Here is a 15,679-nt window from a genome sequence, read left to right as displayed (position 1 = left end):
ACAGATCGACAGATGCACCTGATGGATAGGAAGATGGATGAATGCACAAAAATGCACCAGTGTAAAGAAAGATCCATAAGTGCATACAGCAGCTTTATACATAGGCCTCAAGTTCTAGTTGTCATTTCTTTTTAGTCCACCCCCATAATTACCCAGTGTCCTGCAATATCCCGAAATCTAGGAAGAGCCTTAGCAGCAAGAAACTAACCATCAAAAGCAGAAGTTAAATTGACAAGATTTTGGAGTGCTTCATCCTTGTATTTTATAGATATACTTGCAAATATTGGTGATATAAAAGGGCAGTTTGGACAAAGCCAACCCCCCGCCCCTCTCTCTCTCTCTCTCTCTCTCTCTCTCTCGGTCAGTCCTTTCGCAATGTGTTCCAATAAGGGCCAGGGCCAATCAGATACATTTTGCCAGGCAGCCCCCTGACCTTCATTCTGACTGCAGATACACCCCCTGACATTGCAGCACTGTGCCTTTGGCCACCAGCCTGCACCTTACAGCTGGCCAGGTACAGCACACTCGAGCTCCAGCCCCAGGCCAGGTACAGCACAATCTGGAACGGAATAAAAAAAAAAAGAAACCAGCAGACATACGATTCTCTAGTTAAATATTTCCTTTACTGTAGCAGTTCCTCTGGCAGTAGGATCCCTTGACAGGAGACATGGGTGTTACAAAGATCCTGGTATCTTTACTGGTCATATATCACTTGAGTGATGGAAAAAGGCTAAGAGGCACCAAAACAGGTGAGTAAACTCATATCCTGTTGTAGTGTACTAATATTTTTGCTTTTGCTATGGCTTTGTTATTTTTTTAATTATGTACACCTATCACATAGTGTAATTTACATAATAAATAAATAACAGAAGCTAATTGACAGCATTTTAACAAGATTAACAAGGCAAGTGAATATCTGCATATGGCATAATCAAATTCATTACTGCTTCTGTGTTTGACAAAACGCATTGAGCATTCTGTGAACGGTTTCCCCAAAATACTCTTTTTTGTTGTTGTCACTGGGCACATACTCCAGGATAGAGGACTTCTCAAAATCTCAGTCTGATTCAGTGAGGCTGCAGGGTTAATAATTAATGCTGTCTCATAAGCTGATAAAGTGCAAGAAAACAGAAAGGTCATGCTTTGAGGTTAAACCAAACAAATGACAAAAATCATTTGAATTTATATATAATGTAATATATATATATATATATATATATATATATACACACATCGTTCAGTATTTTCACCTCCATGTTTTGCTTATCACCTCCAATAAGCATTGGTACACCATGTACACACTTGGTAGAAACTGTAGAAACCCCTGAAGCATAGAAACTGCAGGAAATGTATCAACAACACAATGCGTACAGTGATTGGTTTTAATGAAGGGCTAGAGAGAGCAGTCTGCTGAACCGACTGGCAACATGGAGAGCTGGATCCCCCCCACACTGATATGTCTGTGCTGCTCCAACAGCTTTTGAAAAAAAAAAGAAAAAAGAAAGATAAGCTGCAGTTGTGTCTAACCAGTGACCTTCCCTTATGCACTGCGAACATTAACCATCACAGTCAACAGTCTCCGGACAATGCTGTATGAGAAATCACAGAAAAACACACTGACACAGAGAAGACAGAGCATTGGATGTGAAAACACAGCCGGATTACTGCAATGGTGCAGCGGCTGGGGTTGCAGAGAGTGCCAGGGCCAGGACTTCCCTCCTTATTTGTGAAATGTAAAGAAACGGTCCCAAAGTGAACGAAGAAGGGCACTGGGTTCATATTGACGTCAGGAACAACGCCCCTTTCACCTACTACACATGATCTGGGCAACGGCGGGCTTATGCTTCTTAGATTCCTGGATACCACAGGAACAGCTTCACCTTTCCATGCTCTCTTCAGGATGCTGAGCCAGAACTGCTAGGTCACCATTCCTATCCTATTGCACCAACAGAAGCCACTTCCAGGACAAAAAAAATCAATTAAAAGGACAACACCTTGATATGGTCTCAAGGCTAAATCAATATTTACTGCTACTCCTTCCAAAACTGGAATGTACTATGTGTGTTTACACACCCTTAGGCCTAGATAAAACATTCTAAAACATTTGTAACAGAGCTCTTGCATGCATATTTAAAAGGGCAGGATCTCTGTGGTCAGATCTCACAGACACATTCAAACAAGCATATTAAAAGCATATTAAAACAAGTTGTAATATTATCATGAATAAAAGATCTGCATCCCTAACCAATGCTGGACCATCTTACAGAACATGTGGACCTGAATTGCAGGCCACGTTGAAACTCTAAATGACATGTCAGGGAGTTAATGTGGGTCTGTGAAGAAATGGAGTACCTTTTAACATTAACTCCAGACATCAATGCAATGTGTTGTGGAAGGGCAAAAATGCTTTCCTGGTAGACAAATAAATGTTGTGAGATATTTAAGCATCATGCCTTGTGAAACCCCTTATTAGTTTGGGTAGAATGCTCAAGAGGCATACAAAAACAAAGTCATTCAGGGTTAGCAGAACATTTAAGGGTGGCAAAGACAATGCCAATGGCAGCCACCGCTACATCTATCCCATCATAACATTCTTTCCATTCACACAGCAGACCCCCCAGAAGGACAGTTGCTGCCAGTGACAAGAAAGGAGCCTTACGTCCCCCAGTCCAACTTTCTGCTGTACTCTAAAGGAGACTCCATCGACGACACCTGTACAGTCCTGCCCTACCAGCCTGAGAGTCTGCAATCCTGCCACTTCAACACCTCTGTCCCCTTGGTCATCATCATCCATGGCTGGTCGGTAAGTGCATCTCTTTCTTCACCCCAGTCATGTTATGCCTGGAGATGGTTTCCCTGCTGTGAGACATCCACGCTGCAATCAGTCTGTCAGAGGGGAAGCATGATTAGAGCCCTGTAGCTCTCGGAGCAAGGGTGTGGACAATAGCAGCTAGGACAAAATGAGGAAAGAAATAATCACTTGTCTTGTGACTGGAGTTGACCCTTCAGTGATTTGGTTACATCACATCTGACTCAGGGGGGTAAAACTAAGATGTTTCTTGGTCTAGGTGAATGGGATAATGGAGAGCTGGGTGACGAAGATGGCGGCCGCTCTGAAGTCCACTCTGAAGGACGTCAACGTGGTGATCACGGACTGGCTCCTGCTGGCTCACCAGCACTACCCCATCGCAGTGCAGAACACCAGGGTGGTGGGCCAAGAGATTGCAGACCTGCTCCAATGGCTTCAGGTGAGTCCAGACCATTGCTTCTGAGCCTAAGTGCCCCTAATTAAGCGTAACACCATGTTGGGCTGCACTTTTAGGAGGAACTTAACCTTTTAGTTTTGTTGCAAGCCACTCCTTTCAGGCCTGTGCTGTATGAAAGGGAAATTGTAATTTAAACAATTGTCCCTTGTGTTCCTAATAGGAGTCCTACCAGTTTCCCTCGGAAAAGGTTCACCTGATCGGGTACAGCCTTGGCGCTCACGTTTCAGGATTTGCTGGGACTTATGTCAGTGGCTCCCGCAAGATTGGAAGGATTACAGGTGAAGTATTCCGATACTAAGATATTCCCTACTTCAGAATATATAGGCAACATTCTAGAGATCCTAGCTTTAAGCTATAAATTTATCTTCCAAGTGGGATCACAGCATTATCCTGTCAGAGCTCACAAGTTACATAAATTACTGTGAATTGATTGCTTAATAGCTTGTGAAATGGTGTACTAAATGTAGCAGATGGAACAGTTATGTGCAATCTCTGGTTAAATACTTAAGTAACAGAATAGAACATCATGCTGTTGTCTGAATTAGATTTTCTTGGTGACATGCTCCTCTTCATAAGTCAGATTATGGAATGGACTTTGTGTTCCAATATTGGCCCCTCCCTCTGAGCCATCCCACGTCTGCCGATTTATTCTCACCAATCACACTATAAGGGAGGGTCCAGTAAAAAGTGGGAAAAGTTCAAATCTGAATCTATCCCTAGGAGATAAGAGAACATCATGACCTTCATTTCCTAACACTGTGTAACTGGACAAAAGCACAAAGATGCTGCAACACACTAGGATAATTCCGCTGTTGCTTTGCCTAGAGAGTTTTGCTCATTTGCTTTGTTTTTTCCAGGGTGCATATGAATTCCTGCTATTCAGCTCTAGTTGCATTGATAATCAATTGCAATTGCTTTCACCATATTGGCTTTACTGAGCAAACAAAATAAATATGCCGTCTAAACACACACGCAGTTCGTCAACAGATTAACCATTGACACTTACCCAGTACAGCCTATGACATAAAAGGGACAGAAATTGGTCATGAGAAACAGGGATTTCTTCAAGCTCTGGTTCAATCACCCAGTTCTTCTCCTCTGTTGCCAGCAGAGCCCACGTAATCACAAACTGTCCTTTGGATTAAATCAATAAAGGTCACTCAAGCTGGACAGTTTTCAGTTTATTGTTACTGGTAGTGCTCTGAATGCCTGCCATGAGAACAGCCTGCCCCTTGCCATGAACCCTCAGCTTCCTGCTCAGTGTCACTGTCTCCTACTCAAAACCAGAGGGGCTCTGCAATTTCTCTTCTCACAATTTCACACAGCACCGGACTGACTGAACTGGTTCAACTGCCATCATCATGAGTACTACATATATATATTTTTTTTAATCCGCCCGCCTGTCAAAACTCAGGATTCCTCTTTCACTGAAAAATTAAATAATCAACTTGTTGACATCCCAATGGCCCTGTGTCATTACTGGAATTCATTATGGAATGGCTGGATGCTGCTTTTGCTAATACACTGTTTGTGGCCTCCATCCAGGCCTGGACCCTGCAGGCCCGCTGTTTGAGGGGATGTCCTACACTGACCGCCTTTCCCCTGATGACGCCAACTTTGTGGATGCCATTCACACCTTCACACAGCAGCACATGGGCCTGAGCGTGGGCATCAAACAGCCCGTGGCCCATTATGACTTCTACCCCAATGGAGGCACCTTCCAGCCTGGCTGCCACATCAAGGACCTCTATCTGCACCTGGCCCAGTATGGCCTGTTAGGTAGGTGTCTTACTGTAATGCTGTCGGGTCAAAGCAAAGGCTGGGGGCCTCAATTATAGAGTTCCAGCAAGTGTAGTTTTTTTTACTAGTATTACATTTGAATTCCTACACAGCTAAAGACAACCACGTAAACTCGTACTGTTGCTTTGTTGTAGCAGTAATTGGCGAGAGCAATTCCGTATCTATTTAAGAGGAAGACAGACATTCACATTATTTATTATTGTGCAGAATACGTTCCAAAAGACAAATCTGTCAAATGACAATAAATAATGAGAGGGAATAATGGAAAAAAGCCGTCAGTACTCTTCAAGGAAGGACTTTGATGCTTTCAATCAAATTTGCCTAGAAGAGTCAAAAAAGAAAACGAAAAAAAAGCATATAAAACAGCCGTCAAACTTACATTATAATTAGATGGGTTTTTGTGCCTCCAGAGGGCCAAGGCATTTACTGGAAACTGAACAGAATGGCTTCTCTGCAAAATAGTTTCAAGGCAGATTTCTTTACAAAGACAAAATAACGTGTCATTTGTTTCAGCACTGACAAGATATTGTGACAAACTTAAAAATAATAATAATAATAATAAAATAATAATAATAATCAAAAGGCTTCTCAACAAACAAAACAAGCAAACTGGCACCTCATTTGTAGCAGACTTGCTGTTTAGAGGAAGTTAATTGCTATTACATAATAGGTCTGCCGCTGGACTCTCATTAACTCTGCACTCTTTTCTCGCCTTTTACCTTCCCTAGGATTTCAGCAGTCAGTGAAGTGCGCCCACGAGAGGTCAGTCCACCTGTTCATCGACTCTCTGCTGAATGAGGACAAGCAGAGTACGGCCTACTGGTGCAACGACAACAAATCCTTCGACAAGGGCATCTGCCTGGACTGCCGCAAGAACCGCTGCAACACCCTGGGCTACAACATCAAGAAGGTCCGGACAGCAACCAGTAAACGTCTCTATCTGAAAACTCGCTCCCACATGCCTTACAAAGGTGAGTGGCGGCAACAGAAATCTTTTCTTCTTTTATGTCTCTCTCTCTCTCTCTGCGACAGGGTTTGTCTCTCTCTAGTGAATAAGATACACACAGATGCTGCTACTCGATTAATTCAATCAGCACCGGTAAATGTTTTGGTTGTGGTATTGTCTACTCCACAGCATTTGCTCATAGCTGCCATCCTCACCCAAACACTCATTTCCGACTATAAATGCAGCTGCGGCGATCTGCAAAGGCCATGGGGGCTTGTAATTTTCACAAGCACATGCTAGGTTGAATGGGACATTACTACAGTGACAGATAAAACTAAACCTAAACAACGCCTAATGCCACTTTTCCTTTTTGATTCTCCAACCAGTCTATCACTACCAGTTCAAAATCCAGTTCATCAACCAAATCGAACACATCGAACCCACCCTCACGATCTCACTCGTGGGAACCAAAGACGACAGTGCCAACCTGCCCATCACTTTGTGAGTACTCTGCCTCTGTCAAACAGCGTCTTCCTCTCAGAGCCTCATCCCCCGTCTGCATTCTCCCGAGTCCCATAGCTCACACCAGCACCTTGTCACAGATAAAGAAGTACCTCTGCAGCACATTCTCCACCATGGGCCAAGAGGTGGTCAGGAATTTGCATGGTGCAATGGAGGGGTCACTGAGGTGTGCACTGTGTGAGGGGGGGCGGAAATGCAAGCAAGCTTCCAAGAAAAAGAAAAAATATATAATTGAATGAATTCGTTGGCAAAAGTGGTAACTATACACAAGGCAACACAGGTCTGCAACCCCTTCAAAATACTCACTCTCTCTCTCTGGGTGTTTGAAACCATGTGCTCATTGTTTTGTCCAAAGCAGCTGCCACGCGAGGTCCGATCTGTGCTCGTGCAGTATACAGGCTGATCTCTCTGATGTCTGATTTGTCCTTGTTAGGTCAGCTCAGCCCGTCAATGCAGAAATAGCTGCCAGTCAATAGAGAGCCACGGGCCTGGCCAACACATCACTATAGTCGAGAATCGTTACCACGCTAGCTGCCGCCAGCCGCATTCATTTATTTTCGCTGATCATGTTTTTATATTGGAGGACTAGAATACATTGCAGGAATATATTGGTAGAGAAAATGTCTCCCTCACCATCCGCTTTTTAATAACTTTCTAATAAGAAGAGGGGGCCCTGCATTACACAGAGCCTTTTGTTTTTACACTGTTCAGGTTTGAGATATTCCTCCCTGGTTGATCTTCCCTTGTTTATTAACCAGTAGTAGTGCCATCACACAGATAATGGCTCCACCCAGAGATCCAAAAATCTGTTCTGTAATTCTGTAATTCAGATACCTTAGCATGAAAAGCATTAAACAAAATACATTGCTACTGTACCAAGAGGGGGCCTACTCTAACTTGGGATGCAAACTTACCAAACAGCCCCATTACAGAGAAAGCAGAGTATACATTTCTTCTGGAAGGGGGTCAAAGGGCGCTGCACTGGTGGACTACACAGCACAAACAGAGCCCGATGAAAACAGGCCAAGAGTGACTTGAACCGCATGGAAAAATACAGATGTGTATCTATTGTATCTATTCATCTGCAGTAGCACAGACTTTCCTAAATAATAGGAAAAAATTACATGATGGTTTGAACCGCAGTACAGAATGTGGAAACCATTTAGGCCCAAACTAACAGGCCGCGGATCTCATGAGTCTGTGTTGCTGTCTCTCTCCTCCACAGCGTCGAAGAGATATCGGGAAACAAGACCTACACGTTCCTCATCACGCTGGACAAAGACATCGGGGAGCTGATGGTGCTGAAGTTCAAGTGGGAGGGCAACGCAGTGTGGGCGCACATCTGGAACAAGATGCAGACCATAATGCCCTGGAGGAAAGGACAGAGGGGACCGGAGCTGACTGTGGGCAAAATCCGGGTCAAGGCCGGGGAGACCCAGCAGAAGTAAGTGTTTGGGTTTGTCTGGCTCTGGTGGGGCGGGGGGGGAGGTGTGGCGAGATCGTTCACTCTCCCTTTCGTCAGCGCACATCACTGAAGTTCATCAACCGGCTGTGAACACCCCAGAGGCAGACACAAGGGCTCCGCTTCTCCCCCGACAGTAATATTACATAACCCAGAGCCACAGATATCGATGGCAGCTTTTCAGTTACGCAATGAAACAGAAATAAAAAGCACTTAATCCCAAAGGCAATATGAAACCCATGCTGCGATTGACTTTTGCGTGGTGTACGGGTTACTCCGCAAACCTAATTACAGTGGCCTTTGCTGGAATGGCAACGCAGCCAAGAAATAACTTGGATAATGCCAATTTTTATATTAATTTTTTTAATCCGGGTAACAGTGATCTAGATTTAAAATCTCATGTTGTTTTCTTATTGATTTCAATAAAATAATTAGGCAGCAATAGCATGTTAGCAGAATATAAAAAAACATACTGAAATGATCCAGATAAAAGTAAACTTCAGAAGATGAGAAAATAAGATTCTAAATCCAGATCACTTTTATCCAGGAAAAAAGTTTGATGGAAAAATGGTCTCCGATGCAAATCTGTGAAGTTTAACCGCACAGAATTTTACTTGCTTCAGCACTTCAAATGTTCTTTCCTCAATGTAATCTCCCATTGGTTAATATGTTACAGGTTAAGGGGAATTTGAATTTGTTTATCCTTTCTAAACAGAACAAGCAAGATCTGGGACAGTTTCTGTAGGACTCCTTGATCCGTATGACCCATGTGCTCAGCTCCCTCTAGTGTACAAAGACCTACACTGCATGCCTCCATAACACTGACTTGTCTGGAGGTCAGCTTCTCTCTACAGAAGGATTTACAAGTTGCCATAGACCAGTGGTTTTCAAACCGGTCCTGGAATACCCCCTGCCCTGCTGGTTTTTGTTCCAACTGAGGTTTTAATTGCTTAATTGAATCCTTAATTGACCTAAAAAAGCAATATACCATTCAATTAAGTAATTAAGACCTAGGTTGGAACAAAAACCAGTAGGTCAGGGGATACTCCAGGACCAGTTTGAAAACCCCTGCCATAGACAGACTCAGGACAGTACAGGTGAGAGGCAGCCATCTTGTTGTGTTCCTAGTTTCAGACAGTCTTATCTCATTTTGTTTTAACTGCCTTAATTGCAGTTCATCTTGTCTGTAGTTTGCCTTAATTTAAGTGAATTCAGTTCAGCTGCTGAGTTGGTTGAAAGTAAATAGGTGATTTAGTCTAGGACTTGCAGGATTTCAGTTAAGTGAGTTGTGCCAGCTGGATCCAGTTGGAGGCAGTTAGGTGTGAATTGCAGACAGGTAGACAAAAGGGTACTTAGCTGGTGCTCAGGTTACAGATCTCCCTAAACTAGTAGATGGGCTATTGGCCAATGCCGGGGGGAGAGAAATCCACTGGTCATGGTCCACATTGGAACCAATGACATAGGAAAAGGAAGGGCAGAGGTTCTGCAAGACAAATTTAAAGAGTTAAGAAAGAAACTAAAGAGCAGAACTTCCATGGTAGTTTTCTCTGAAATACTTCTGGTACCACATGCATGGTCAGAGACAGGAAGAGATTAGAAAGTTGAACACATGGTTGAAGTCTTGGTGTAGGGAAGAGGGTTTTAGATGTATGGAGCATTGGTCTTTCTTAATGGCCAGTTTGTACAGGTCCCTTCTAAACAGAAGGGGGGCTAATGCATTGGGAGAGTGTATGTGCAGAGTAATTGAAAACTAGGGACCAGGGGGGAAGGGAGCTCTGACAATGGGAGATGTTCCACTAAGGAAAGAAAATAAAGGGAAACAACTGCTAGTAGGAAAGTCCTGAAATGTTTGTACCTCAATGCCAGCAGTATAAGGAACAAGATGTTAGACCTAGAAGCCACAGTGCTGCCGTGTGACTATGATGTTGACAGAAACATGGTGTACAAAAAATGATGGGGATGAATACAAGTTTAGGAGTGACAGGCAAAATCAAAGAAGTGGTGGGGTGGCATTATATGTCAGAAATGACTGAGGCAGAAGTACTCAAATTAGATCCTAGTAACGAAACAGAATCTTTGTGGGTTCAACTTTTGAATAAAATATCTGGAGGATTAGTGGTAGGAGTGTGTTACAGGCCACCCAACTCAGATATTCAGAAAGATGCTGCATTGTACAGTGTAATCAGGACTGCATGTAGCAATGATGTGGCTGTTATAATGGAGGATTTCAATTTCCCAAACATAGACTGGGAAAGCCCAGTTGGGACTACAGAAGCAGAAATAGAAATGGTTGAGATGGTAAATGACTGCTTTCACTCAATTTGTCAGGCAACCAACCAGAGAGAGAGCATGCATTGACTTGATCTTTTCAAATGAACAAGATAGAGTCAGAGGGACACTAGTTAGAGAACCAATGGCAAACTGCCATCACAATATGATTAGCTTTGAGGCATTCTTTCAAAAAACAAGGACCAAGTCTACAATTTTAGAAAAGCAAACCTTGAAGGTATGAGGTAGCACTTAGAAGAGGTAGACTGGAGGACACTGCATACAGATTCAGTTGAAAATGCTTATATTTTAAGAATATACTATTCTCAGATCAAAGGAGAAATTTGCACTATAAATGTAACAAATTGAGTACCACAAAACATTGGCCAAAATGGTTTAATAGAGGTATGCAAAAATAAAATGTTGTATAGCACATACAAAAGGGATAGAGACAAAACAAAATACAAAGAATATGTTGAACTGCAAAGAGATCTTAAGAAAGGGATCAGGAAAGCAAAGAGGGAAATAGAAAGAAACATAGCTCTTGGAACTAAAACATGGCAAATATTCTAAATGAGTATTTCACAAAGGTTTTTACAAAATAAATAAGGGATAACATGTCACAGGTCAACAATCAGTCCAGGCAAACCCTAAGAGAGAGCAGGATAAATGAGGAGGAGGTACTAAAGAGACTAGCAGAATTAAAAACAAATAAATCACCTGGGCCAGATGGTATATTTCCAACAGTACTTATGTTGGAAGTACAGGCCGCTATGTATAGGCCGCTAACTAAAATATTCCAAATGACACTTAGAACAGGGGATGTGCCAACTGACTGGAAGACAGCAAATGTCACCAATCCACAAGAAAGGGGACAAAACTGAGCCAGGAAATTACAGATCAATCAGCCTCACCTGCATTACCTGTAAATGTTGGAAAAAATGATTAGACAGAAAATATAGGAGCATCTTAATAAAAAACATATTCTTGGAGACAGTCAACACGTGTTTAGACGAGGCAGATCATGTCTTACTAATCTATTAGAGTTCCCTGAACATGCAACTGCAGCTGTAGATCATGTGAAAGCATATGATATGATATACTTAGGTTTTCAAAAAGCTTTTGATAAGGTCCCACACCAAAGACTGATCCTCAAATTGGAAGCTGCAGGCATTCAGGGTAATGTAAGTAGATGGATTATGAACTGGTTGATGTGCAGGAAACAGAGGGTGTCGATTAGAGGAGTTGCTTCTAACTGGAGTGAGGTTGTTAGTGGAGTTCCACAGGGATCAGTGTTAGGGCCTTTGCTTTTTCTAATCTATGTTAATGATCTGGACTCTGGGATAGTTAGCAAACTTGTCAAATTTGCCGATGATACTAAAATAGGTGGCTCAGCAGATACAATCTCGGCAGCACAGGCTATTCAAAGGGACTTAGATAATATTCAGTTGTGGGCCGACACCTGGCAGATGTAATTCAATGTGGACAAGTGCAAGGTATTACATGCAGGTAACAAAAATGTCCACTATAATTACACTATGGGAGGAATAGAACTAGATGAAGTAACGCATGAGAAAGACCTAGGAGTCTATGTGGACGCATCACTTTCTCCATCCAAACAATGTGGGGAAGCAATAAAAAGGCAAACAGACTGTTAGGGTATATTGTCAAAAGTGTAGAATTGAGAACAAGGGCAGTAATGTTCAGACTGTACAATGCACTAGTTAGAGCTCATCTGGATACTGTGTGCAGTTCTGGGCTCCACACTTCAAGAAAGATATCGCTGCTCTAGAGGCAGTTCAGAGGAGAGCAACCAGACTTATTCCAGGTCTGAAGGGAATGTCCTACTGAGAGACTGAGGAACTGAACCTTTTCACCCTGGAACAGAGGAGTCTGTGGGGACTGGATTCAAAATCATGAAAGGCATCGACCACATCAAACCAGAGGAGCTTTTCCAGATCAGCAGGGACACACGCACCCGGGGACACAAATGGAAATTGGGCTTCAAGGCATTCAAGACGGAAAACGGGAGACACTTCTTCACACAGAGTCGTCACAATCTGGAACAAACACCCCAGTGATGTGGTTGAAGCTTAGAATTTGAGAACAACTGGATAATATCCTTGAATCACTATAAATATATACTATATCGCTATAAATGGACACCAAACAGGCATGATGGGTCGAATGGCCTCCTTTTTTGTAAACTATGTTCTTATAATGAAAATAAATAAAATTATGAATCTATGGAAGGAGGAGGGGCTCAGATATGATGCTTCTGAGAAAGAAAAGAAAATAGTTTATAAAACAAATGTTCCCCTATACATTGACCAATCACCACGAGATGTTAATAATTAGTAGCAGCAGCTGCCCCCCTGTAGATGAGCTCGGTCTGTGTTCAATACTGGCTGTAAAATATGGTCCTCTCTCTGCAGGACGTCCTTCTGCTCCCAGAATGACGATCAGATGCAGTTGCAGCCGTCGCAGGAGAAGGTGTTTGTGCGCTGTGAGGGCAGGAGGGACGGGCACCGGAAGAGGAAAATCAGTGACTGAGACACACACATGCTGAAACACACTGCCAGCACTGCGGCCTGGGCCACAGAAACATTTACATGAAAATACAACCACTGGGCCTCCTGCTGTGGCATGTGCCAGGCTGTGGTGATCAGATTTTTATTTTCTTGCTGAGAATGTACTTTTTGTTTGTTTGTTTGTTTTGTTGTCTGTTTGTCCCTTCCCCATAGCCCCCTGCCCATTCCCACACCCCAAGCAAAACGGCTTAAGACCTTGAAACAACTATATATTGTTTGCCGTTCAGACATTACTTCACCGACGTATCTGAGACCAAAGATTGACCGAAACTCAAGAAAAGACCTTGCAGCAGGTGGAATAGTGAGGCAAATGAACTCTGAGGTTGCAGGAGCTTCATTACACCAAGCGGTCTTTGCATATCTCCCCCTTGCAAAGACTACTGTACATAATGCATTTTAAGACACTGACAATTAACTAGGTGTTTTTTGCTGAAGTAGGTAACATTCCCTCCACTTCAAAAAACATTAATACTCAACTTAAAAATGCTTGTGAATATATCTTCAAAGATAATTTGGATATTTCTTCCAATCTAACTATTTAATGTATTTATCTATGGGAGTGCAGTGGACAGTAATACACCAGACTAATCCAAGTCATGAAGGCACTGTAGAGCCCAAGATATCTCACTTCACTAGTAACTGCAGCAATGGACGAATAATGATGCATTATACTTCCAGACATCTTTTCAAGGGATTTCAGAATACTGTATATATGGTAAATTCTCAAATACCAAAATCATAACAGAGCAGTCATAAAGTTTCAAACTGCTTCAGAGAAGACAATGGCCAATCTCTCCACCTTACTGCGATATTCTGAACCAGACGGTGAGAGCCGTGGTGTGGTAAAAACATGGTAATGTGTAGCGCACTGTGGTAAAAACCTTGTAACGTGTAGAGTGGTGAAATTTGAATTATTTACCTTTGCTTAAGTTTCCATAGTTGCCAGCACAGTTTATATCGATATTAAACTGCCACAAACCCAAATTAATTATTACAAATGCCTTTATTTGTAATTATAATATCATGACTGTCAAACAAAGTACCTCTGTCCTTTCCATGTAACATAATGATTATGCTCTAAAGCAGCGTTCTGCAAGAAGACATCAGTGACTGGAAAGCGTGAGTAATACAGACTTAGTGCTCATCTCACCCGCTGTGCTCACTGCATCATGGCGAATTGGAGATCTGATAGTGTCTATTGGGTGACACACACAACCCCAAATCTGATAAACACCAAGACACTGAACACAAACACACACCAGGTGATATGGGAAAAAAGAGGGTATATACTATGGGCCAAAGAAGAGGCTGCAGTACATCAGTCTCCCATGACACACTTCTGTCCCCTACAACATGCTCTTCACCTCTACATTGTACAACACTTGTGACACACTAACTGGTGTCACGTATCCAAGGGTGTTGTAGTCTGTATATGACAACTGGCAGTGTGCTGATCTCTCATGAGACTTATTAGTCTGCATGTTAAAGCATGCAGTCTTGATCTCCTGGAAGATTCCTCTTCATCCGTTCGTACAATCACAATCCCACAGCTTGGTGCAAACTTGGTGCAGTGATTTACCCTAATACCTAGTACGATGATTGTGCGTGTGTGTTTTTTTTTTTTTTTTTTTTTTAATAATAACATGTTCAATAATAAAAAACATGATGAAAAAGCAAAAACATGTAATTGAAACCAATGGTGAAACATTCAGATACCCCTCCTCAGCGAGCACAATTCGTTCTCCTATGCAATGTTCACATGAGTATCTTCAGATGCTTCAAATTCTTTCTTTTGAGGCATGTGATTTTCAGCATATATCCATTTATGTTTTGTAGAGATGTCTTAAAACTAGAAAACTCGAAATGTTATTTTTTAATATTTGTTTCTGGAATCATCATGATTAGTTTCTGCTGAGTCACACCGCTACTCAGCTCTGACAAAAAGAACAGGCTTCAGAAGGAGCTGCAGCACAGAGCGTCCCAGGAGGCTTAAGTAGAAGACGACACAGAGGACAGTGAGATTAAAGACAGTCTCAGGTGGCATGGCCTAAACAGCTTGTCTGAACAGGGGGATCAGAGACCACAATCTGCTAGTGCCTGCCTGGGAACAGCACTTGGTACTGTGGGGCTTTTTGTTCAGTTTCAGAAGAAAACAACAGTAAAGACAGACTTGCTGGCAGCAATTGAAGATTCAAAAAGTGAGACAGTGAGGGATTATGAGAAGATGCCAAAAAAGTGTGCAAGTGAACTAATCAAGCAGAGTGGGAGTGGCAGGTTTTTGGCCCAAATTAGTCAACTGTCCTTCAGACAATTCCACGTGAACTTCATTCGGTTTTTGAAGGACATTTGTTCTTTCCATTATTCTGTCCAATAGATACAATACTCTGTAGGGAGTTGTTAGTATCCTGCAGAAAGTTCTGTATTTTATTGGGTTAAAATTGACAGGTCTGCTTGCTATGGGCCTTCTCCCTTTACTTTTTCTGAACTGTTAAATGTTTCTCACCGACAGCTTCACTGCCTTGGACCTCTAAGTCAAGGTGGTCTGATGATACGTGGTGTATTCTTTATATTTACGGGTCGGGATGCCAGGTGATATTGATTTGATTGGTTCCCATGGGAAATTGAGTGTTACATGCACAGAGGCCTTGATCAGGATTATATATGGGGTGTCCTGAGAAAAAGCATCTTTGAGAATCGCTTTGTATCATAGTCTTTGAGTGCAATTGTTTTGCTTTACTGTTTTTATTCCGTAGAACTACCCACTTAACAAAATATTGCTGATTGTCTTACATTTCCTTACAATCCTTTAGTACGTTTAGGATTG

General features: G+C 42.4%; 1 protein-coding gene across 2 annotated transcripts; it reads left to right on the top strand.

The window, feature by feature from the left end:
- Positions 1–452: 452 nt before the first annotated feature.
- lipca (lipase, hepatic a) lies at positions 453–13,839 on the top strand. Of its 2 annotated transcripts, none has more exons than XM_066701308.1 (9): positions 453–749; positions 2,613–2,803; positions 3,069–3,248; positions 3,427–3,544; positions 4,812–5,045; positions 5,795–6,037; positions 6,399–6,513; positions 7,760–7,978; positions 12,700–13,839. In XM_066701308.1, the coding sequence occupies exons 1-9, from the start codon at positions 668–670 to the stop codon at positions 12,815–12,817; spliced, it is 1,500 nt and encodes a 499-aa protein (XP_066557405.1). In that variant the 5' UTR covers positions 453–667; the 3' UTR covers positions 12,818–13,839. The 2 variants fall into 2 exon arrangements, with proteins under 2 accessions (XP_066557405.1, XP_066557404.1); XM_066701307.1 differs by having other exon boundaries at positions 2,610–2,803.
- The last annotated feature ends 1,840 nt before the right edge of the window (positions 13,840–15,679 follow it).

Source organism: Amia ocellicauda, chromosome 4 (genome assembly GCF_036373705.1).
Source record: "Amia ocellicauda isolate fAmiCal2 chromosome 4, fAmiCal2.hap1, whole genome shotgun sequence".
Classification (NCBI taxonomy): Eukaryota; Metazoa; Chordata; class Actinopteri; order Amiiformes; family Amiidae; genus Amia; species Amia ocellicauda.
This window is presented reverse-complemented; position numbering and strand designations above follow the sequence as displayed.